General features: G+C 41.3%; 1 protein-coding gene across 7 annotated transcripts in view; it reads right to left on the bottom strand.

Moving 5' to 3' along the window:
• The window catches only part of NCKAP5 (NCK associated protein 5), a 1,056,356-nt gene that overhangs the window by 306,279 nt on the left and 724,494 nt on the right, over window positions 1-25,583 (bottom strand). For all 7 annotated transcript variants that reach the window (XM_067742126.1, XM_067742129.1, XM_067742130.1 and 4 more), the window contains one exon: window positions 19,188-19,275. In XM_067742126.1, coding sequence (XP_067598227.1) covers window positions 19,188-19,275 — 88 coding nt within the window. The remainder of the gene's footprint in view (window positions 1-19,187; window positions 19,276-25,583) is intronic.

Raw genomic sequence — 25,583 nt, 5'->3', positions numbered from 1 at the left:
TTGTGCTTCTTTTCCAGAGAGTCTGTCTGTCTGTCTTCCTTGGGAAAAAAAAAAAAAGAAACAAAAAAACCTTTTTTTTTTTCCTGTGTACTTCTCTTGGGCCCTCCGATAGATGTCACCTAATCTAACCTTTGCATCTAGCACATTTCATTCCCTGCCTGTAAGAAAGGAAAGGCCTGGTAAGCAACATTAGAATCGGAATTTAGTGAAAGACACTTGTGACACTCATAGGAAATCATGCCCAACATGAGTCCTGTCTGTGAAAAGAGCTTATGGGAGGAATAATTTTAAGTATCCTCTGGTTGCAAGGCTTTAAAAAAAATAAAATTCACTCATCTCTCTATTTTTATTATTTTGAATTCTGATGGCCAACACAAAGCCAGCATATAGAAACACTGCATGTCTGATAATAATAGTTATACTGTGTTCTAGCTCATTCATTCTTTTTCTGACAGAGACTGCCCTTATCTTTTAACACTGAAAAGGAAGGAAGGAAGGAAGGAAGGAAGGAAGGAAGGAAGGAAGGGAGGGAGGGAGGGAGGGAGGGAGGGAGGGTGGGATTGGGCAGGGGGAGGGGAAGAAAGGGGAAGGGAAGGGAAAGGAAGGGAAGGGACCCACCTCAAGTACACGTAGCTTTCTAACTTGAAGATGGCAAAATGAAACCACGGGAATATGAAGAGACAACCAACTATCCGACTTTGGAAAGCTAGTCAGTCAAAGAAGTTAGAACAATTTGTTTTTCATTCTGGATATCCAGCCGTGTGTTAAATCCACCTACTAATTCGTACTAAAAATGTAAAACTCTATAATTTAGGACTGATCACATAAGGAAGAGACTTTGGTAGTGTTAGCCTGAAACATTAAGCTCTTTCCAGAACACAAAAGACATGATAAATAGCATCTAATATTTGTGTAACACCTCAGAGTTAAACCAAACCACCTCATACACCCTTTAACACACTCACAGCCACGGGGACATAGGACAAATATTCTGGGCGCCCTTTACAGACAAGAAAACAGGCTCCAACAGGTTACGAGGCATTCTGTTAGCAGGTAGTGGCAGAGCCAGAATTTAATTACAGTGGAATTTCGAGTGTCATGCTCTTTCCGCGGACCCAGGTACTTCTCTTGGACTTTCCCATGCACCCATAGATTCAGCCTTACTGCTAATTCTACCTGAGAATCTGTGCTCTTTATCCAGCCATGAGCCATACTGCTGACAGCATCTCTCCCCAGGTTCCCTGGCCGTTTCTCCAGGGAGTGGACGATTTCATCAGAGATGTCAGATCTGGCCTCAGGTGACTATTAGCACAACAGGTTTATCAAACCACAGCCATTTCCGTAGTTAATGATGATTCAATTAGTTCAAAACATAAACACACACCTACTCCAAGCTAAATGAAAATGTAGAGGCCCGCCGTCTGGCTGACAGCCGCCCCAGTGAGCCCTGGTGACTTCAGCTTCTGCGATTTATTTACTCATTTGTTGTCTGGTGGTGGGAAGGGTGCACAGAATATATTGTCACTTTAGAGAGCACTTCGGCAAATACCATAACAACATTCCCAGGGACCGCTAGCAGCTTTTGTTCAGGACCAAGCATACTAAATTTTAAGGGGGGAAAAATAGCGTCAGATAAATCACAGGGTTTTAAAAGAACATCCCAATTTGTTCACGGTTTGGCGTTACTACTGTCAGGCAAAACATATAAAACTCTTCTTTTTCATCCCTGGATTTGACTTACAAAGTGAACTCGGAACACAGTAAAATCCCCAAGATTAAATGTGTATGATGGATAAGAGAACAAAGTGTTTTCTTTATGTCTCTAATATGAACCACGACCACTGGCGTATCAATTCACATCTACTCCACATTATTCACTCAAAACACTCCTCAGTATTGCCAACTATCTTCCATATTGAACAGCTCTGCTAAGGTACATTAATAAATTTTCAGATGATGCTTTTATTGCCTGTTCCATCTATCAGCAGCATTTATTTCCTTAAAAAAAAAGTTCAATTCCAAAGATACTTTAAAGGGAAAGTCTACTGTGGAATAGGATGAACTATAATTTTCATTAAAGGCATGCTTCAGGTGGCCGGACATCTAAAAAAATTAGCAATAAAAGTGATGTCCTTGTAGCCCATAAATAGTTGTCTGAGTGTAACCCGAGCAGAAAGAAACCAAAAACGGTAAGACTGTTACGCAGATGGGGAATTTCAGTGGTTAGTGCTATACTTAAATGCTTGGACATGGCTAAAAATAATTCGTAAGTTGACATCAAAATTTGTATTCAAACTCTCTCTCTCTTTTCCTCTTCTAAGGCCTCTTCTCTCCCATCATCCTAGTTTTCTGAGAGAATTCATGGGACGGGGGAGCCAGATAGCCTCCAGAGGGAAGCTGTGGCCTAAGCAAAGGCCATCCCCAAATGAACCGGTAATTTCAGTCATTGACTAGTTAGTGGTGGATGGGTGCCTATATTACTGATGTCATTATATACATCTTAACGGCCATATGTCTGCGATTCCTGGACAGAATGCTAATTTAAAGTAAATTTAAGCAATTTAAAATTTTCTATCCCACCGTCCCCATAAATACATAGGGTCAGGTGACCAATGTATCCAAATTTTTGTTTCAGAAAATATGATCAATACTATATATATATATTCTTGTTTTGACAATTACTGGCAGATAAATATTTACGTATCTTCTGAGTTCGTTAAACTGAATTGGGAAGTCTCTGCTATGAAAGAATTCTTTAAGTGTTCAAATACAATATAATAGTAATAATAATTATTATTATAAAAAATAATAGTTCATATGGAGAAGCAGTTATCATTCCAAATTCAGTAAACGGATGTTATATGCAGTTTAGTAGGTCCCAGTTATAATGTAAGACTCTCAGCGGTTGGAATGTTTTACATATCACACCCCCATCACCACACCTTGCACGGCACACAAAACATTTAATGAATGTCCAGTGTTGTTGAATGTGATCGCGCTGAATGAGGGATGGCATCGCCCCGATTTACCTCTGATGACACTGCACAAGCTTAATGCTGAACTACTTAAATATTCTTAAGTACTTGCAACAGAAAACTATCAATATTTTAAGCCAGAATTTTGCTACCAGAAAGATAAAGCAATGGACTGGTAAACCATTTGCATAAACGGTGAAAGCACCACTACATTGATTTCCACTCCTAGAAAATGAGATTTTGCATGTTTCTGCTTTAAGGGACAGCCCCAGCACACGCACCTCACAAAGAAGCCCTTTTAAGCCGTATAGTTGTCTACCCTAAAATGCCCTGGGAATTTCTGGAGACTCGCAGACATACTCCTAATCAAGATCTCAGTTCCTCCCTGCTTTCTCCTTCCTGGAGTTACCTAAAAGAAAAGCTCTAATGTGGTGCATTAGTTGTACTTCTGAAAGTCAGAGATGGATTATCTAGTTAATTCTCTCGGGGGCTCATGTCAGAACAGAGAGCAGCTTCACTTATTTGCACCTAAATGGAACTTAAGGATAAAGCAAGAATATTACTTTTTTTTTTCTAGTATAATTTACATAATACCTGCTCTCTCTGGTCAGGCAAAACCCAATGCACAGCATAGGGCCCAACAGTTTGAGCATTTTACGGAAGAAATCTTGCCAGCAATGTTGTCCTGGTGTGCATTTTGACATTAAAACTCTTATTTTTATCCCTAACCCCTGAAAGTGGCAGAAAGCTATCACTTGAGGTGTTTCTTTGGCATCGAGTGGGACATCCTGACAAGCTGCCTACAGCCACAGTGGGTGTAGACAGACAAAGAGCTACTTGGTGAAGACAACCTGTAACCCTGCCAGATGATTCATCTTGGTGAGATAGAGAAGGAGATTCAGATAAATTTGCAAGAAATAAGCATGATCCTAATAGACAATTAGGAAAGTCAGAATATTATATATATATACACACATATACATATACACACACACATACATATGAAAAGTAATATAAATGTGCATAAAAAACTTGAGCAAGTATTTTCTTCACGCAAAATCTCTGTGCGTTTAAAGAATAATGAACCAGCCAAGTTTTGGTTCCTGAAACAAAAGGCTCTCCCAGAGGTCACCCAACTTACTCCTACAAAGAGTCTTCTAGATCCCAGCGACCGTCATCTCAGTGCTAAGCAACTTTCTGTTGCCGCAGGGAGGGAGGAAGCATAAAACTAGCTACTGAGCAGATTTCTCATCCCAGGTGTGCCACTCATGGGCAGGGCTGCCTTGATCAAGCCCCTTGGGTATCTGTGACATTGTTTCCTCACGTGCAAAATGATGTAGCTGGATACTGGAGGTAACTTTCCTCCTTCTGAGCACCTGAGACTTGCTAACTATCCTGTTCATCTCTGTACAGTGATTGACCTTCACGTGTCACACTACAACTGCTTCCTTAGAAAATCACGGAGAACAGAGGCTGGCTACCAGGTACACAGCAACATCACAATAAACAGTTGGTAAAAATGCCCTAAGCTCTTGGCTACCCTAATACAATATGAAATGATCCAACTCCTTCCAAGCAGCCTTGGTCTCCAAGATACCAGATCATTCCTTTATTGACTTTTCCTATCACTAAAGACACCAGCTCTGAAGCCCTCTGGCTGTAGCTCTTGCCACGCAGTAAGGATGCTGCCCAGTTTTCTCAGTCTCTCAGCCCATCAAACTCAGCTGGCTTTGCGTGTCCAGAATGACCCCAGACACCGATAAGAGAGTCAGAAGCAATTATGGTTCAGGCCACGCTGGAAACTCAGCTCCAAGTGGAAGGTTTTGAACTTGTTGGGCTGAGAGGGGTTTGAGGAACTCATTGCGAGGAGCAGCCCTGGGGCCTGACTGCCCACATCCTCTCTGACAAGTTTACACTATCCTTCCAGGCTCTGCCTTACATTATGTCAAGGACAAAGTCTTAGTTCGGTAACTCTCTGAAACTTGCTAATCGTTAGCATTTTTTTTTTTAAAGGATGTTTGCAGATGTAATTATTATTTTATTTATTTATTTTTGCTGTGTTGGGTCTTCGTTTCTGTGCGAGGGCTCTCCCTAGTTGTGGCAAGGGGGGGGGCCACTCTTCATCGCGGTGCACGGGCCTCTCACTGTCGCGGCCTCTTGCTGTGGAGCACAGGCCCCAGACGCGCAGGCTCACTAGCTGTGGCTCACGGGCCTAGCTGCTCCGCGGCATGTGGGATCCTCCCAGACCAGGGCTCGAACCCGTGTCCCCTGCATTGGCAGGCAGACTCTCAACCACTGCGCCACCAGGGAAGTCCTCGTTAGCATTTTTAAAAAGGAAAATAGACCTCAAGCTCAGTTAACAGACAACACTAATTAGAGTGAATTTAGAATCTTGTCTTTCTTTCTTTGTGTCCACGGGTCCCTCCTATTTATGCAAGTGAAACAATTTTCCATCTCCAGCAAGGCCTTCCTACCAGCAGGGTTTCTGTTTCCCCAGACATGTCCACTAGCTCTCACTCCATCGGTGTGGGCCTCTGAACTGGGCCCACCCTATCCTCCAATCATTTTCCTGAGCAACTCACTGACCCACCTACCTGCTGCACGTCCTCATGGTCTCCCAAAGTCTCAGCCAGCCTTCTGATTCCTCACTGCCCCCTCAGCAGTGAGGTCATTACCAACTCATGGGCTGAATGTGGCTGGGAGGAAGGTCTCCAGGGCCCTAAGAGCTTAAGTAAATCCTCAAATATTACATAGCTTGTGAGTGGCTCAGTCAGGATCTGAACCCATACTGTTGGCCTCTAAAGGCTTTCCGTTTACCCATAATTCTCTGATTTCTCTCACCACAGTACCCACAATCCTCTGCTCTACCTCATGGGAATACCCACAATCCTCTGCTGTACTTCACTGGAATACCCATCATCCTCTGCTGTACCTCACCAGAATACCCATCATCCTCTGCGGTCTCTCATCAGAGTACCCACAGAACAGAAGGACCTTTCCATTTATCTGAACTTTAATGTCTTTCAAGGGCCCACTCAACTCCTACCTTCCCCAGAAGCTCAGTATGCTTCCTAAACATGAGGCAGCAGGTTGGCTACTTTGGGGGAAATGCTGGCGGTAGGTTAATGAAAAGAAGACCCTGCTTGGAAGAACCGTCACCATGATGAGCAAGAAAGGAAAAATATACAGCTGAATCTAATGCCTTGTAGCACAGTGGTTCTCAGCCCAAGCTGCACGTTAGAATTGATCTGTGGAGATTTAAAAATCCTCATGCCCAAGCCACACCCCAGATCAATGAACTCAGAATCCCTGGGATGGAACCAGGACATCATCAATTTTTTAAACTCTCCAGATGCTTCCAAGGCACAGCCAACTATGAGAACCACTAGTAGAGAATGTAATTAATACGACCCCTACGAGACTACAGGACTTGGAATCAAAGGACCACGTCCACTGTGACCTGACACTGTATGACACTTCTAAAGTCAACTGCCTCTGTGGAACTCAGTTTCTTCATCTATCTGTAAAGTGAACTTGAACTTTTTGCCCTTCCTATTTTGAAAGGTTAGTGTATGAGTTTCAAATGAGATGATGCTGTGAAAGTGTAAGCTGTACACAGTAATTATTATTGTGGCAATTTTCACTACTGATCCTCCAATGGTGATGTGCAAATGCTCAGGGAAGAAGAGGTAATAAAAATGCACAGAGAAGAAAAAAATCCAGTTAATAGTTGGATTAGAAAAATTAGACATAATGACTCAAGAGAAATACAGCCTAGTTAGTACCTTAAGGATATATGTACAAGTTATTCTGTAAATGAAATAAAAACGGCTGTCGGAGAACACTTGCAATGGCATTGTTTTCAGATCATCACTTACAGTAGAAGCTTACTAATTCAGACTAAGGTATAGGCTTGGCTTTAATGGGGAGAAATGAATTTACTGCGTTACTTTATTAATTTAGCGTAGATACAAAATTTATTAGGGTGTGGTGGCAAACCCAACAGAACACACTTGGAAAAACATCTATTTTGATCAGTTTACAAAACAATGGAACCATCATGAATTGCTACAGATATCTGGCTGTTTATTTAAACAGGGGAAGAATCTAAGTCATTTTAAGACCCCAATTCAATGGGCTTGCTCCAAAAGTTCCTTTAAACTTGTCAGTTTGACACCTGGTGCATCCCACAGAAGGCATAAAGTAAATGGCACTAGGATCATACCAGGCCCTCAACGGTTTCTTACGGTAGTCCCAGCCTGAGGTCTGGGTCCTGAGCATATGAAGGCGAGAGGACAAAGAAGTTTCTCGCTCTTTTGTGTGCATATGGCACTGAGCAAACCATAGAAATGATGGTTGCAATTTGTACGTTGCTTTTGCTGGCTTTCTCTTCCCTTCCGTATCCCTATGCTGCTTCCTAAAACCTTTCTCCCTTGGTACCCCTCTCCAAGGTGGAGTCTCACCCAGACTTAATAAACACAGGGGATTATAAGCTCCTAAATTACTTTAGGAAAATTATTTTCCTGTCTCCTTTCCTTCCAAGCCTCAAATTCTAAATTTCAGTTTTCTGAGATGGGTTGATAGAGCAAAGCCTGCAGATTTAACTGGGTCACACTAACATGTGAAGGACTCCCCTTAAGTACGTATCTTCTTAATTCTTTATTTCTTACATAGAATGATGCTTTAATGGATGGAATTTCAGGGAAACATACCTAAGTGAGAAAATATTGGTAGATAGGGTATGGGGATGACAAGACTGCACAATGGGAGAAGATACCACCAAAAAGGCCAGTCCTGTCAGGGGACCTGATCCTGGGTTTAGCCCCGCTGAAATGCCCACAGTTCTCATAGCTTCATCATTTTCTCCAATTTTGAACCTTTAGGTTTTTCACACCTTCTGTGGTGCTAGCCGATAGGGTAGGCTAGAGTGAGGTGGGGTAAGAGGAAGCATCTGGGTATATGAAGAGAAAGAATAGATGAGTAGATAGATAAGGCTAGATGTTTAACAATAATAGCTACTGTTTGTTGAATACTTAACATGTGTTATCCACGTTATCATACACTATCTCCAACTGTTAGATGAAACCATGTCTAGTGACACACTTTGAAAACAGCAACCTTTCCGTTTAGCCTTATTCTACCCATTACAGAGAAGAGAAAAGTGAGCCTCAAGTCGATTAAGTTACCCGAGATGACAAAAACTAATTGAGTGAGAAACATGGGACCCGCTTCCGGGTCTCTCTGACTCTGAAACGTTTTCTTACTTAAATTCGCCTTCATGCATTCTCCAGCCACAATCCGTTATACGTGGGGTCTCTGGAAGGAGAGGGGCCACCGAGAGCTCACGGCGTTCTTTTTAATGGTCTACGACGTTCCTTTTCTCAGATTGCTTCTTCCCTTTATTAATCTGAATTAGCTTTTCCACAGGGCCAAGAAGAAAAACTGAGCACTGCTGGCATCTATATTTGAATAAGTGGCCAACAGACGGGCATGGGGGACGGGCATGGGACAACGTGTATTCAGTCACTGTCTCCATCCTTCCCGAGCCTGAGGTGTTTACACAGCCCAGTGCATGGGGGACTGCAAATCCTCCACCTTTGGACCCTGGCACAGCTGGCATAAACCTTATGCAAACTAGATTAGATAACCTCTCCTTCCAGGCAACAGCAGAAGTCTTAGCGGGAAGAAAAACAAACCTTGAATCTCCACTGACCTTCCAGGTCCCCTTCACCCTGTAAGTCACACTTCCTTATGAATCTTTTCCCTGCACTCCTCACAGAGTTGAGCTGGCTAGAAAAGATCTTCCCGATCAAGGTATTGACCGATTCACAAGCCTAGTGACATATTAGAATCACCTGGGGAACTGCTGAAACTCACCAGGGCCCAGGCTCAGCTGCTGGAGACTCTGTGGAATTGGTCTGGGCTGGGGCACAGGTGGGTTGAGAACCTGATCCTCTAACCCTCATCTTATAGTTGAGTTCTGAGGAAGGTCCTTTCTTGGCAGGTGGCTACTTTTCCCAAGCCTGGAAGCTGTTGTCAGGCTCAAGTACAAGATTCTAAGCCTGCAAGGGCTGTGGTCCTGCCTCTTCAGATGTGCCTATCAGGCCAGTGAACACCTGAACCCTGCATTGGCTTCAACCCAGACAGCAGACCCCTACCCAGACCATTTTCCTCTCACCCCACACCTGGTGGTTCTTCTTGCCATGCTGTGTTAGCTTGTGCGTGCAAAATCAGTAAGGACAACACAGCTGAAAGGTTACAGTATAAGAGAGATCTCAGCAATAAAAGATTTTTTTTTTTCCTAGCAGGTACTTTCCACTTCTTTCTTAATTATTTCCTAATTCCAACACTGTCCATTTTCCCCCCACACACAATTTTATCTCCATCTCATAAAGCATTGATAAGCTAAGCCCTAAAAAAAATAAAATTTAGTTTTTTAGCCTCATGTGAGTTAAGAAAATAGGATCAAAGTTCAAGGATTGATATCATCGTGATTTTGCCCTGCTGAAATTCATTTGTTTCCTACGAGGAAGAAATAACTGATATGATCTGACGTGCCCAAACTATTTGCCCAAGCGACACAATTACGAAAGGGCAACGTTCTTTGATTTCTACCCATACAGCCTCCTGACCTGAGACACCGTCTGGGGTTTCCAAAACAAAGCCGGGCCCTCTGCTGAGATGAGCTGAAGAAAGCAGTTCATGTTCATTGACAATAAGAAGCTCACCTGTAGGAAGAGAAGGTGAGTTTTCGGGGCACCATGTTATTCATAGGTTACATACGCTTTAACAGAGAGACCACATTCTGCTTTTATTTGATAAGAGTTCAGCTCTGGGTCAAAATATCTAACAGGAAACGTATTCGTGTCTGCACACAGAATGTAGGCAGAAATTGAGAATGAGAAAGAAGGGTCAGAACCTATTAAGCCAGGAATTTAAAATTTCCAAGAAGAATGTAGGTAACTATTTAAACTCTGAGTGATATTTGAAACTCCTCTATTCCTTTCAAAGTATTTTGTATGACTTTGGAATTACAGAGGTGAACCCTGTCCTCAGTCAGCGTGCTAACAGAGACTGTTTTGAAAACTTCTGGAAAGTATTTCTGTAGGGTGTAAAATCATACATTCATCTTATAGAATACTTTCAAGAGAAAAGGAATATTTTATGAAGGACAATGATTTTGGCTGCACTGAATCTCACTTTGGCTTTAAGAAATCCTGCCTCCTTTATCTAAACTTATTATATGAAGACAGCATGTTGCTTAAAACTAAACAGAAAGAGGAAGGAAGAAAACCGCTTCCTTGAGGAACAGTTTCAGTCCTTTAAAACTTAACACACAATAAAAATACTCCCTTTATTACTATTACCCACTTCAGCAGCAATTCAAAGTTCACAGCAATTCAGAGAAAAGGCCAAATTTCTTCAAGCAGAATCAAAGGCATTTGAGACTTCCTCAGATTACAGGCCACGTAAATAAAAGCACTCAATAAAAATATTTCCCATCCCATCGTGTATCAGAATTTTATAAATACCTGTGTAAAGACTTAGCCACTCTCTCAACACTCAGAATTTTAGATCATTTTTCCCAACTGGTGTGCACTCAGGGAATGTACTCACTGCTGACCTATTGATTCCCATTTGTTCACCACATTTTGTTTAGGTAAAAAAAGAGAAACAAACACTTTTTGGAACAATCTGTATAAATTACAGTCAAGCTCTCTGTAGAGTTCTCAAGAGTTCAGATCTCTCGGCTAACTAAATGCCAGGGCACTTACTGAAATAAGTATTGTGAATGAAAGAATCAGTACAGATGCAGCAGAAATGCGTATAGCACGCGCTGAACTTCAGCTCCATTTTCTCCTTCGCAAAACGAGGAAACGGGTGGTGGACTGGATAGGTTTTGAAGTACCTCACTGGTCCTCAACACATCTGTGGACCAGAGGAATCAAAATGACCCATCAAACTCAGAAACAGCCAAACAAGACAGGTCATTGTAAGTCTGGAGATAAAAGAAGGTGCCTGGAGAGCTGAATCTATTAAGGTTTCCTAAGGTGACTCTGATACTCAGCCAGGAAACAGAGTCAGGAACTTTGCAGCTCCTGAGAGCCACAAATGGCAGTTTTGTCTTGCATTTACATATGCTCAAGAAAAAAAAATGCTATTATATTAGAAGCTTGGAAACTCACACTTTAAATATAGTAGGAATATTGTTATTTTAAAAAGCTTTCTTAGAAAGGTATCTTCTGTGATTAATTTTTCAACCCTAACTTTTCTTTCGAGTGCACTTACATTTTTGAATTTGCCTAAGATACACTTAAGTCATTATAGGGAAAGAAGGTGAAGTTAAAAGTAGAAAAAAAAATCCTATGCCTGATAAGAATGTTTATAGACATTTCTCCAAAGAAGACATCCAGATGGCCAAAAGCCACATGAAAAGATGCTCAACATCACTAATTATTAGAGAAATGTAAATCAAAACTACAATGAGGTATCACCTCACACTGGTCAGAACAGCCATCATCAAAAAATCTACAAATAATAAATGCTGGAGATGGTGTGGAGGAAAAGGAACTCTCCTACACTGCTGGTGGGAATGTAAATTGGTGCAGCCACTATGGAGAGCAGTATGGAGGTTCCTTAAACTAAAAACAGAACTACCAATATGATCCATTAATTCCACTCCTGGGTATATAATTTGAAAACCATAATTTGAAAAGATACATGCACCCCAATGTTCACAGCAGCACTATTTACAATAGCCAAGACATGGAAGCAACCTAGATGTCCAGCAACAGATAAATGGATAAAGGATAAAGAAGATGTGGTACATATATACAATGGAATACTACACAATCATAAAAAAGAATGAAATAATGTCATTTGCAGCAACATGGATGGGTCTAGAGATTATGTGAAGTATGTCAGACAGAGAAAGACAAATATCATATAAAATCACTTATATGTGGAATCTAAAAACAAATGATACAAATGAACTTATATACAAAACAGAAAAAGACCCACAGACATAGAAAAAAAACTTATGGTTACCAAAGAGGGAAGGGGAGGAGAGGGGTAAATTAGGAGTTTAGGATTAACATATACACACTACTATATAAAAAATAGATAACCAACAAGGAGCTACTGTATAGCACAGGGAACTATACTCAATATTTTGTAATAACCTATAAGGAAAAGGAATCTGAAAAAGAAGTTATATATACATGTATATATATATATACTCACTTTGCTGTACACATGAAACTAAAGCAACATTGTAAATCAACTATACTTCAACTTAAAAAATTCTAATTTATGAAATAAAGTAATATCTCTGCTAGGCATGACTTGGGCTTCAATGAGGAAGGCCCCAGCCTACGTCACATGTTTTCTGTGTACATAAAAGAATCTGGATATGATGATTGACAGATTTTAGGATGACTAGAAAGGTGCCCTTTCCCCAAGCATCACCTGCTTAATCACATCTGAGACTACTTTTAAGGAACTATTTAAGGAAAAAGTCATTTTGATTTTCAATTAGTTCACTTGGAATGGAAATTACTTGGGTATCAGACCGTACTGCTTTAAACATAGGCTAAGAGATCAATAACTGAGCTTAGGGCATCATTAGAAGAGATGGAGCTGGGTTCGGAAGCTACACAGCTCAGGCAGGGCTCTCCACGAAGATGGGAAGAGTAAAGGGGTGAAGAGAGTTGACTGTGGACACCGTTACAACAGGGCTGTGTACTATGTCAACCTCTCTGGGACAATGACACACTGCACCTCCTGACAAAGTTCCTGCACTCCATCTTTGTGGAGACCTACTCTGCCTGCCTAAAGGGTGCCAAGTCACTTGAGGAACCCAACACTGGTGATGTGTGACTCTGGGCAGGCAATCTAACAGCTCTGTACCTCAGTTTCCTCTTTTGTAAAATGGAGACATTTCAAATGGTTCTTGTGAAAATTCAGTGAGCTCACACTTGTGAAATGACTGGACTCTGACCAGTACATAGCAGCTGCTCAGCGCATGTCAGAAGGGGGGCCTGGGGTGGTACAGGGGGCACAGCACGGTAGGGTGATGTGCTCCATGCTGCATTTTGTGTAGACCAGGCCTCACGGGACTGCACAGAAGCATCAAAATCCCAGAGTTCTAAGAGCAAGAAAAAACCACTCGAAATCCTCTTTCTGTGCGGACGGTTGTTGCCCTGAGTCTAGCACGTGTTTTATTTAATCCATGTATAAAAAAAATAAGCCAGTATTTACGGACTAAGAAACTGCTCATAAAAACTTGAACTTTCATCTTCTTTTGAAATGTATGGCCGTCTGTCCACACCAGTGTGCATTCTGAGTCATCTGGATCTGCTGCAGTGGGGCTGTGACTGCTGCCTTCAGACTGGACAGAGGCTCTTCGGTCAGTCTGCCATAGTCTCCACCACTCCCTACTGCCCTTTGGAATTAAACCAAGTGTAGGTTGCGACTGCATGGTTTTAAAAAGCAAGACTTTTGCCTTTGAATAACAAACAAAAAACAAGCAAACACCACATCTCTCTGTACCTATTTCCTTATCAAAAGCGGAAAAATAGAATGTAACCCCCCAGAGGACACACAATTGTTCTCATACCTGGCCTACTTTAACCATTTACATTATTTGGCAATTGTAGGTTTTTGTGTTTGTGGTCCCTAAAGTAATCCAAAACCTCTTCAATCACAAATACAAAAGAAAGGAGGAACCCAGAGAGTTTAAGTGACAGTCTGAGGCCAAAAGTCTCGTTAGTGGCAGAAGCTGTACCACATGCAGGTGTTTTTCCCCCTCACGAGTGCTTCCATTTATCTGTCCACTTTTTTCTTTCCAAATAAATAAAGCTAATGGGTTCAATTCATGTTCCATAGAGAAAAGCAGAGACAAGAGGAAATCTATCAGCTACAGCAAAGCAGCACAAAAGGTAGCTACAGACACAAGAGGACTTTAATGGGTAATCTATCATTAGTGTTACGATTCTCTGTATCTTTGGTTGCCTGTGTTGAAATGTTTTGACAGATGAAGCTGAAGGCGTATCGTCCTCTCAACTAGCTGCTCCATTTCATTGACGCTGAACTGCCCCCGTTCATATCGAATCATGAATGTTTTTTCTAACATGTTTCCTAACTACTCAACTAAATGAAATGGTAACCTGGGCTTCAAGAATGTATCACATGATACAGAAGAACCCCCCAAATACCTAGAAAGAATGAGCTAGAGAAAGAAACAGAGCAAGAGGGAAATGGAAGATGGTTCTCCTTTTTCAGTCTCCTCTGCAGACAATCCTTTGAGGTCTTTTATTCTCCCATAATGAAAGGAACCTATCCTGGGTGTTAGGTATATCACTTTCCCTCCGTATATTGGCAATATTTCTCTTACTCATGGGCTTGTCTCTCCCACAGAAGAAATGTCAGGCACAAACATTATATGGCTTATTAATTGATTTCCGTTTCCTTTCACTTACTTTTGTATTTTGAGACAAGGATTTTGTGAGCTGGGAAGTTAGGCTCCACCATCCGATTATCCCACTGATAATTGATCAGTTTCACTCTATGTATCTCGCTTAGGGAAGTCTGAGATTTATTTCTAGTTCTACCACTTAGCATTTGCCAGAGTTGAAACAGTCCTCTTTGAGACTCATCCTTAAAAATGAGCAGATTAATATCTAATTTAGAGGCTGTTGAAATGAACAAATGAGATCCATTTTGTGTAAGCACTTTGAAAACTGTAAAGCACCAAACATATGTGTCGTGACAGTATGATGGTTATATTAAAATACCAGGGATATAAGATGTTCTGAGAAAGGCAGGCTGTGGGGTGCCCGACTCTTGAGTCCATGACAACAGAGACTAAAAGAAAAGGTTAAAGGATTGTTGAAAGGAAGTCCTAGGCAGGAGAAGAGTCTCTGGAGAGAGCAGTGCAGTAGGTTTGGTGGCATCTTCCTTTCTGTTCCCAGAACTTGTGCAAGCTGCTTTGTGGGCTCCTATCACATTGTTGCATATATTCAATTAATTATCTGCCTTCCCTCCCCAATTTCCAGCATCCTATAAACTGAGCTTTCCAGGAAAAGGCCTCTTTGTATCTCCAGCACTTAGCTTGGCATCGGCTAGGTACTGCCAGCCTGCTGGGTTCATGCGTTACTTAGTGTGATAGACAGAACAACGTCCCTCGCCTAGATGTCCACATCCTACTTAATCCCCAAAACCTGTGAATATGTTACCTTACCTTCTATGGCCAAAGAGACTTTGCAGATGTGATTAAGTGAAATATCTCGAGATGGGGAGATTATCCTGGATCATGGGGATGGGCCCAATGTAATCACAGTCTCTCTATAAGAGGGAGGGAGGAGAGTCAAACTCCGAAAAAGGAGAAATGACAATGGAACCAGAGTCTGAAGTGATGTATTTTGAGAATGGAAGAAAGGGCCAAAAGCCAAAGAATGCTAGGATCTAGAAAAGGCAAGGAAATAATTCTGTCCTGAAGCCTCCGGAAGAACGCAGCCCCGCCAGTACAGTGATTTTAGACTTTTGACCTCCACAATTATAAGAGAATAAATTTGTGTGGTTTCAAGCCATTAAGTTTGTTACAGCAGCAATAGGAATCTAACATACGTAGGTCCAAAAGTAAATGAATAACTGTCATTTGAATGAATGAATGAGCAAATGAATGGACGGATGAATGAATGGAGAGAGCTCGCCTAGGTTCAAGTCCCAACTTAGATGATATCTAGCTACATAACTTGGGCACCATCAGTTCATCTCTCCAGAAATTCTCCACATAAAGAGTCGAGGCCATGGAGTCAGACTGACTACAGTTCGAATCCCTTCTAAGCTACTTCCAGGCTGCACCTTTGGGCAAGAGGTCACCTCTGGGAGCCTACGTGCCCGTCCATCCTCACTAACGTGAGGATAGTGACAGGACTTCCTGCACAGTTGTGGGGACCAAATGAGCTACAGTCTAGTCACAGTCAACGGGGCTCTGAACCAGACACATTGGAAACTGCAGTCACATAAAAATGGCATTAATGTCACTTCATGCCCAAACCTTGAAATGATGAAAACCCTCCAAATTACAAAGAGTCAAGAAGTGCACAGTGACAAAGCCCGTGAGACCACTGACAGCCGCAGGGCGGGTCTGTCTCAGCTGCTGAACAGAAACACCTACTGACCTTTGAGCTGGTCCAGGTGAAATTACACAAGCTCTAAACGATACAAGTAACCAACTCTGAGAAGTCTTCAGGAACACGCCCCTTGAACAAACTATGACCACCCTTCACATGCATGCTTGGCAATTAGCACGGGCCTGGAACTCAGAAAGCTGTTACTCTACTGTTATTAACTCGATGATAAAAGCCTCAGAACAAACACTTCCATGATGGAAAGTAAAACCCACTCTGGCTTTCCTGTGGGTCTCAGCTTTGCACGGGCCTCTGGTTCCTGTCAGAGAAATCTTATAGTTGGAAAATCTGAGTCAGGTGTGCTAATACCCCTCCATATTGTGAAGCAATACATTTCCCAGCTCTTACCCAAAACAAAGACTTCGGCTTCAGGGAGTGTTAACTATGCACTCCACTGGTTTCACCACATACATCTCGCACAGCCGATTTTCCTACTGTTCGCCATATTTAGAACACTAGGATGACTGAGGTGACGGACCTCCCTGGGACTCAGTGCCACCCTTCTCTCTATTCTCATGTCTTGAATCCCCAGAGGACAACGTTGTGCCTAGTCCACAATAAAAACTCAATAAATAGCTGTTGAATGTACAAACGACGCTTTATGGTTCATGCAACCCAAATCTCTCTCCAATTTTCCAGATAATGAGCCTGAGGCCAATGAGAGCAATGGCTGAAAAATCCCTTCCGTGTAGCATGAATTCACATCAGTAACTGTCTCCACTCTAGAGAGAAGAGCTGATCCCCCAAATCTAATAGACTGGGTGATTAAGAGGAAATAGTTGGAAAACACATTTTTAAAAGTCTCTGTTTTTCTAAGAGGCTTCCGGTTTCACGAAACGAATTCTGATGATAAGAGTGTATACCATGGTTTTGGCTAACGAGTGTGTGAAGAGATTAGCAAAGAATGATGAAAAGAAAATAAGAACTTGGTGAAACAGAGCCACAATGAGGAGACTGGAAAAAGCACAGGAGGGATGCTGAATTACTTAGTTCTAATTAAAGCCTGGTGTTACCTGTGAGTGGGGACAGAAGCCTGACATTTCAGGTTCATATGACTCTTTAAGGCTAAACAGAACCGTTTAATACAGAGTCAAGTCTGAGTTTTTACTTATACATCAATTTTCTGCCAAAGCAAATGTAATACCTAGGAAAGATTCAGAGCTAGAAGGACTTAAATACTTATCCTTACCGTAGGCGACCACACATCAGGAAAAGCCGGGCATGCCTTTCCTATGTGAAGGCCACCTCAAGAAGAATCTAAACCTTTTCCTGAGAAATGCATTTGAGAGTTTTTCTACTGTTGTTATGGAGCTAACTTTGTTTTCAAGATTTTTTTTGAGGTGGACCATTTTTAAAGTATTGAGTTTGTTACAATATTGCTTCTGTTTTATGTTTTGGTTTTTTGGACACGAGGCCTGTGGGATCTTAGCTCCCCGACCAGGGATTGAACCCACACCCCCTGCACTGGAAGGTGAAGTCTTAACCACTGGACCGCCAGTGAAGTCCCTATGGAGCTAACTTTTATCTCCTCCAAGGAGGCTTAAGTCAACTCGTTATACTGCTTTCACTGGAGACAGAGAACAGTTGTCCCCGTTGTCATACTGTAGTTCTGTAGATGTCTCAAGAGTCAACGATTTAGGACATAGACTTCTTAAGGTTAATTCTATCTAGATTTCTTAACTTTATATGATACTGTGACTTTTATTGTCAGATTCCTCTCGATCTTTGTCATCACAAGTGGGGTTGCAGAGCCCAGAACCCGTGAATTCAGGGACGCTAGTGTGAAACGATCTTTACCAGCTGGATTCCTAGGATTGCCTCCCCACACCCACATGCTCTTTAGCTAGCCAAAACCTAGGGCTGCCCAGTGATCAGCTTAAACTTTGGCCCACTTCCCTTCCTTCTTTAGGTTTTGAAAGCCCCCTATGCATAGTCGTGCAGTGGACATTGAGTGCCTATTTGTGATTTTCAGTGCTCTTCAATGAAAGTCCCACATTGATCTAGATAGAGTGCCTGGGCTCTTTCTGCTGTCAGAGCCTTCTCATCTGTATGGCCAACTTGGGTCATGCTCAGATTAGATGCCCTGCTTCCCAGCCTGGTCACTTCACTAATGTTAAAACACCGTGGGATAAGGGCTATCAGAAGATCACTTGTTGGGACTTCCCTGGCAGTCCAGTGGTTAAGACTCCGCACTTCCAATACAGGGGGCGCAGGTTCGATCCCTGGTCGGGGAACTAAGATCCCATGTGCCATGCGGTGCAACCAAAAAAGTTAATTAATTAAAAAAAGAAAAAAAGACAACTTGGTAGTGCATTGACCACTGACTCTCTCTGGACCTCTGTAGACTCCACATGGCCTGAGGAGCAAGACCACACCCATGAGCTGAGAAGACAGGCATAACCTCGGCCAGCTCTTCCATGTCCCCTCAGTCTCACCATCAAACTTGTCATCTCACCATCAAACTTGTCATCTCACCAGCCATGATGCAGTGTCCGTGAGCTTCTTACTCTCCAGGAGCCTGCCATGCACATTCATACCACTGCCCCTTTACCTAGGCTTCCCTCTGCCTGGAACGTTCTTTCTCGTATTCTCTACCCCTCAGGTCCACCTTAAATGTCAGATCTCTGGGAGGTATTCTTTACCTTCCCTGGGCAGGAAGAGTCAGCGCCTCTCCTGTGTTCCAGAGAATGCTGTACATGCCTCTCTTACAGCCTTGACCACAGAGTACCGCGATACTTCTATAGGTCTCTCTGCATCTCTATAAACGTATTTTTTGCACCTTCCTACAACCAAACCTACAATTCCTTTCACAAAGTACAAGAAATGAATGAGTTAAATGAATGTGTACAGTATGCCTCAAACAGAGGTGACTGGTAACAGAGGTGACTGGTGTGGCTCCCAGCACTGGGGTCTGGACCATCCTAGTTTATTTATCTCCAGGTTAGGGAGGACAGAGCTAGAGAAATCCAAGCAAAACAAGCCAACCAGTATCCAGCCAAGAGCAAGACACGTGGTGTACCTGATAGACCATTATATTAACAGTTTCTTCTTTTTTCTGTTCTGGAGGTACTTGACTCTGCAGTAGATTTCGTACTGTTTCTTCCATCCTGAAAAACAAGCAAAAATAAATAAGTAAATAGACAGGTAGATAGATAAATGAATAAATGATTTCTTTAAGAAATGTTTCCTATTAACATGGGTCTGTTCCAGTTAGTAGAAATCATTCTTTAGTATATTATTCCCTACACTTAAACCTGGAAACCTCTTTTCTCTTCTCTCTCCTTCATCCCCTATATTAAGAATCTGTCATGAAGTCCTTTGCGATCATTCTGCAGAATGGCTTTGGCTTCTCTCTCTCTTTACCATTCAGGTCTCTATCCTTGGCCTACTATGTACACATGCAAACATCTCCCAACATCCCTTTTCACTTTCAGTTTGACACAGTGTCACCCCAGTAAGTTTCCTGAAATACCACTTTGACTTTTTAAAATCAGTTTTCAAAGTTGACACATCCTACATGAATCCATTTTCAGCATTAATACACTGTTATGTCTTTCCATGGTGGTCTTTCTATGTCAGCACACAAAGATCTACTTTTTTTCAACTGCTTCCTAATATTCCATGATGTGAAGGCACCATAAATTATTTAACCATTCCCTTGCTGATGGAATTTAAATTACTTCAAAAAAGTTTGCTATTTGAATTAAGAAATATCTTTACAAATACATCTTAGTGCACATTTATGAGTAACTCTATAGGTTATATTATAATATATATTGTATGCTATAATTGTATTTTAAATACCCACTTCAAACCCTTCCCAACCCCCTCCCCCAAACCCAAAAGTAAAGAGTAAAACACACACACCCATTTCCATTTCCAGACATTGTCTCAGGCTGTTACTACTTCTTGGAATGCCAACACCCTTTCACCTTCTCATGGGCCATCCATCTTTCAAAATCCACCTCAAGTTTCACCTCCTAAGAGACTTCTTTATTAGTCCCCTACTTCTATGAATTCTTACAGCCCTACACTTTTTTTTTTGCGGTATGCGGGCCTCTCACTGTTGTGGCCTCTCCCGTTGCGGAGCACAGGCTCCGGACGCGCAGGCTCAGCGGCCATGGCTCACGGGCGCAGCTGCTCCGCAGCATGTGGGATCTTCCCAGACCGGGGTACGAACCCGTGTCCCCTGAATTGGCAGGCGGACTCTCAACCACTGCGCCACCAGGGAAGCCTGAGTCCTATACTTGAAATCATTCATTCTATCACTTAAAAACTCTCCACTTTACCCTGAGAAAACCAAAATTCAAAAGGAGTCATGTACCAAAATGTTCACTGCAGCTCTGTTTACAATAGCCCAGAGATGGAAACAACCTAAGTGCCCATCATCGGATGAATGGATAAAGAAGATGTGGCACATATACACAATGGAATATTACTCAGCCAGAAAAAGAAACAAAATTGAGCTATTTGTAATGAGGTGGATAGACCTAGAGTCTGTCATACAGAGTGAAGTAAGTCAGAAAGAAAAAGACAAATACTGTATGCTAACACATATATATGGAATTTAAGAAAAAAAAAATGTCATGAAGAACCTAGGGGTAAGGCAGGAATAAAGACGCAGACCTACTAGAGAACGGACTTGAGGTTATGGGGAGGGGGAAGGGTGAGCTGTGACAGGGCGAGAGAGAGTCATGGACATATACACACTAACAAACGTAGTAAGGTAGATAGCTAGTGGGAAGCAGCCGCATGGCACAGGGATATTGGCTGGGTGCTTTGTGACAGCCTGGAGGGGTGGGATAGGGAGGGTGGGAGGGAGGGAGACGCAAGAGGGAAGACATATGGGAACATATGTATATGTATAACTGATTCACTTTGTTATAAAGCAGAAACTAACACACCATTGTAAAGCAATTATACCCCAATAAAGATGTTTTAAAAAAAAAGAAAAAAAAACCCTCTCCACTTTAATACTCAAAGATTTCATGTATGCATGCTTTGTCTTCTGAAGTAAATTACAATATTTGATATAGAATCATGTCATATATTTATGTACTTCCCTCAATTACAGATAAAGTAGGTACTCAGTAGACATTATTATATGAATCCCTTGTTAATTCATTTTAAAAAATATTAAGTGCCTACTCTGTAACAGGCACTGACTGTGTATGTTCAAACTATGTTCGAATGGCCTTATCCTTGGGACTCATCCGTGAGGATTCACGGACCAGAACTCTGAGAGCAGGCTGCCCGAACTAAACACAATGAACACAGTGCTCTCACGCCCAGAACCTGAGTCGGCTGTCTTTTCAAGTCCCATCCTGAAGCATGTATTTTAGTGACTCAATATAATCCTAGTTTAGGAGATGTGTCGGGGGAAGCAGGCTGACCCAGCATCTCTCTCTCACTAGGGCTTCTAGCGAGACAAATTAGGGGCTCTAGGAGGCCTCTGAATTCCCAGAAGTGACAAGACCCTTACAGTAACCAAGGTAGCGTGGTTCAGAATGCCAACTACTCATATGGCGCATCACCACTTAGCGGAAGAGTAAAGACACTGCGGATGAACTGGGCCAATCCAAACCCGGATGATAACTGGGGAAATTCTGCCTTCACAGGGGATGGCACCAGGACCCATTCAGGATTTCGAGAAGACGGTAGACCCCGATTATGAGTGCGCAGAGAATGATTTGTGACTATACATTTACTCAAGCCATCTCTTCGCGCATCCAGCCAAGAAAGCGAAGTCTGTTCCCTATATTTTCACGTATCTTATGTTATTCATGATAATAAAATTAAATAGTACTTTTAACTTGTCAAAGACCTCTCACGTCTATTAATCATTATAATGCACTTTTAAAGTATCATTATATCTCTGTGTTAGAGGAGAAAGCCAAGGTCCAGAAAGGTTGAATGGCTTACTTACGGGATCACGGTTAGTTGGACAGGGAATTAGGATTAAACCATTTTCGTGACTGTAAAAGCAGCATCCTTTTTCCACTAGGACTTATTTACATTCAGGGAAATGATCTGAAATGAAGAGGAGTCTTAACGCCTAATTAAGAGTTGTCTTTGTGAAAACCTACTGGATGCTGAACCCAAGAAAGCAGCAATATTACTTCTGACCTGGGGAGAGCTTTATGTGAAAAAAATAGGTGTGAAGAAGTCACAAATTCTGAAATAATAAGTGATGAAAGCCAATTTCTAATACTTTATTTCATTTTATATAAACAGAGACAACCTCTTGAATGACAGTAGATTTTCCACGATATTTACTAAATCTACCATAAATAAGAAAAATGATGATAATGGTAATAACTTGCTCAACATCACTCAGCAGGGACAAGCCTCTTGTTTCCTAAATATTAGTCTACTTTCTTCCTATCTTCACACAGAGATTGAACGTCTTTCTTATTTCAATCCTTATTTTACTCGTTTATAAACGTTTGGCTTAATTATCGGCCAACGGTTAAAACTCAAATAAAATCTTGTCTTTGTCATCAATAAATTAAAATACAATTCTGTCTCAGTGCATATCTTGCTGAATTATCTCTTCTGTATAATTAAAAGTTCTACGCACAAGTTGCTGGATCAAAAAGAAAAACGTTTATTCACCTTCCACCCATTCTTCTTGGCTTCCAAGTTTAAAAAAAAAGAAAGAAAAAAGAGGGGGTGGAAAGAAAGTTGTTAAAACAGGATCTCAAACAGCCTAGACCCACGGTAACAGGGTGAACACTTTTCTGGCACAAATTCATGATTAATTAAAACCAATTTCATTTCCAAGCTACAGCTTGGAACAGAGTTGTAGGGACCCAGCCCTACCCTTGGTAAAAAATTAAGTTGTCTCATCTTTCATAACCTTTATGAATCTGCAGCAGAGAAATATTTTGAACCTGATAGAAATATACCATTATTCCCTAATGATATCTTTAAAAAAAAATTCTCATTTAGCAAACTTCTCTATTTTCCCGAAAATCAAAGACTGTGAAGGATCATCCATTGTAGTGTAATGCCCAATGACATTTTACTTTGTTTTATTATTTTGAGAGCTGATGTATGAGGGATTGCATTACCAGTCTGCACACAGAATAATCTATCATCTGTTTCTCAGATGTGACTAAAAATAACATAATTCCTTTCCCCAGGTCAGGCATGGGTAGAGTTTTTTGTTTTTGTTTTTAAGTTGCTGATTGGTTCAATCTATCGTTAAACACTTATCTTAATTAAAGTCTTCTAGTTCTTTTTTGTTTTTTCATTTTGTCTGACCTGCGATTAAGTCCTTTCTTCCTCTAAATACCAGTCAAGTAGCTATCATAACTAAAAACTGTCTAGGCCAAAATTATACTTAGTGAGATGCAATAAATTCTAATGTACATTAAGTGAACTATTTTTAAAAAGTGAAGTCCTACACAAGTCAGAAAAAATAAACCAAATTCATATGCAAACACTATATTTCAAGTAACACAGATATAAGTGTAGGAATTGTATTTAATTGAATGTAGGTTCCGTGTTTTAAGGTACATATCATTAAATTAATAAATTTTTCCTATAGTATTTCCTCTAGCGGAAGAAAAAAACATAGGTTTTGCTTAAAAAGGGCACTAACTTAAAGTTAGAAAAACAGGACATTAAAAAAGAACACATGAGAAGAATAACAATTCAAAAGCACGTAAGAGCTGGATTAGTGAGGATCTGAAACAAAATCTCCCTGTACCCAGGGGTCCACCTTTGTCACAGATCCCCTTCTAAAGAGCAGATGACTGGGGAAGTTGTCATTGGATCTGCATCCATGTCTCACAGAGACAGTTTCCCTACCTAACAAAGGAAGATCCTTCTGCAAGTGAATATTCAAAGACAATGGTTTCCTGAATCCTTTCAAGGCAGGAAACTACCTAATCATTCAGGGCCTGATAACGTCAGGAGTCTCTTTACCATCAGAGAATATGATTTGGGCCCTGAAGAACTTGACTCATTCAATAATGAAAATACTATTAGAAAACACAATCCCAGGGCACACTGGGAGCTGTTCATTCTAATAGCAGGTAAAGGAAAGTGAAGTCTTCCACATCCCTTCCTTCCTCCCCAAATTTAGCCCTCTCTTTTGCCTAATGACACTCTGGGAACTGATCAGAACATTAGACTGAAGCGTTCTTTTGTGACTCTTGTGATCAGATATTCAGTTTAGCCTGTCATTTTTGACAGAAATAGAACAAAATGAACACAAAACAAGAAGCCACACTCCCCGGCTCAAACTAGTAACTGATGAGGCTCTTTGAACTAAAAGCTGAACCGAATCATATTTTTGTTCTTAAGAAATATTTTAAGCTATGTATTTGCTGATTAATCACATTAAATAAAAATGAAACTAATAATGCAATTACTCAATATCTCCCCATATTTTCCTATGTGAGAGGCTGCAAGAGCAGAACCCACCCACTTCTGCTAGAAGTACATGCCATATTCTCTTCACCTACACCGTGCACTTTGTTGACAGCTGCCGCTGTGACGTGCAAATTGCTTCTCCTTGTGTTTCACTGTATTTGACTACCAATCTTCTCATTTTGAGAAAGTGTGTCAGTTTAAGCAAGGGTGCTGCCATGGTTGAATTTCATTTTAAAGACAAGAAGAAAGGGACTGGGGTTCAAATAGAAAGAAGGTTGAGGGGCTTGAGTCACTGCAGCACCTCTCCTTCACCTGGAGCCTCCTCCCTATGAAGTCATCCCATGTGACCCCATATAGAGAACAGCACTCATCTGGCAAGGTCAAAGGCCAAAATGGGGACAAGCATCCTTCCCGTATCTGCTGGAAAGAAGAGAAATGCTTACAAGACAGTCTTTCATTGGATGACTACTAGCAGGGTTAAAAAATTTAAGCACACTACCACTGGGATATTCAGAAAATCTACAGTCCATTTATTTTGTATCTAATCAAACATCTTTTGTCTTGAGCCTCCACGTGCTGACTAGCATTAACTTTTGCCCAAATCTTACTACAAATCCTACACTTTGTCTAATACGACGGATTTTTAAACCCATTGAGAAACAGGTGTCCATCGTCAAGAGAATATATAAGCAACTGTGTTAACAGGTAAACCTCAAAGATATTGCGGTTTGGTTCCAGACCACAGCAATAAAGCAAATATTGCAATAAAACAAGTCACACAAATGGTTTTTTACTGCATATAAAAGTTATGTTTATTCTACACTGTAGTCTATTAAATGTACAATAGCATTATGTCTAAAAACCAATGTACATACCTCAGTTAAAAATACTGCTAAAAAATGCTATCATCTGATAAAACAGGGCTGCCGCAAAACTTCCATTTGTAAGAAAAATATATATAGTATCTGGGAAGTACGACAGAGCAAAGTGCAATACGATGAGGCGCGCCTGTGTATATTTCCCACATGGGAAT

The sequence above is a fragment of the Pseudorca crassidens genome, chromosome 6, assembly GCF_039906515.1.
Source record: "Pseudorca crassidens isolate mPseCra1 chromosome 6, mPseCra1.hap1, whole genome shotgun sequence".
Lineage (NCBI taxonomy): Eukaryota > Metazoa > Chordata > Mammalia > Artiodactyla > Delphinidae > Pseudorca > Pseudorca crassidens.
This window is presented reverse-complemented; position numbering and strand designations above follow the sequence as displayed.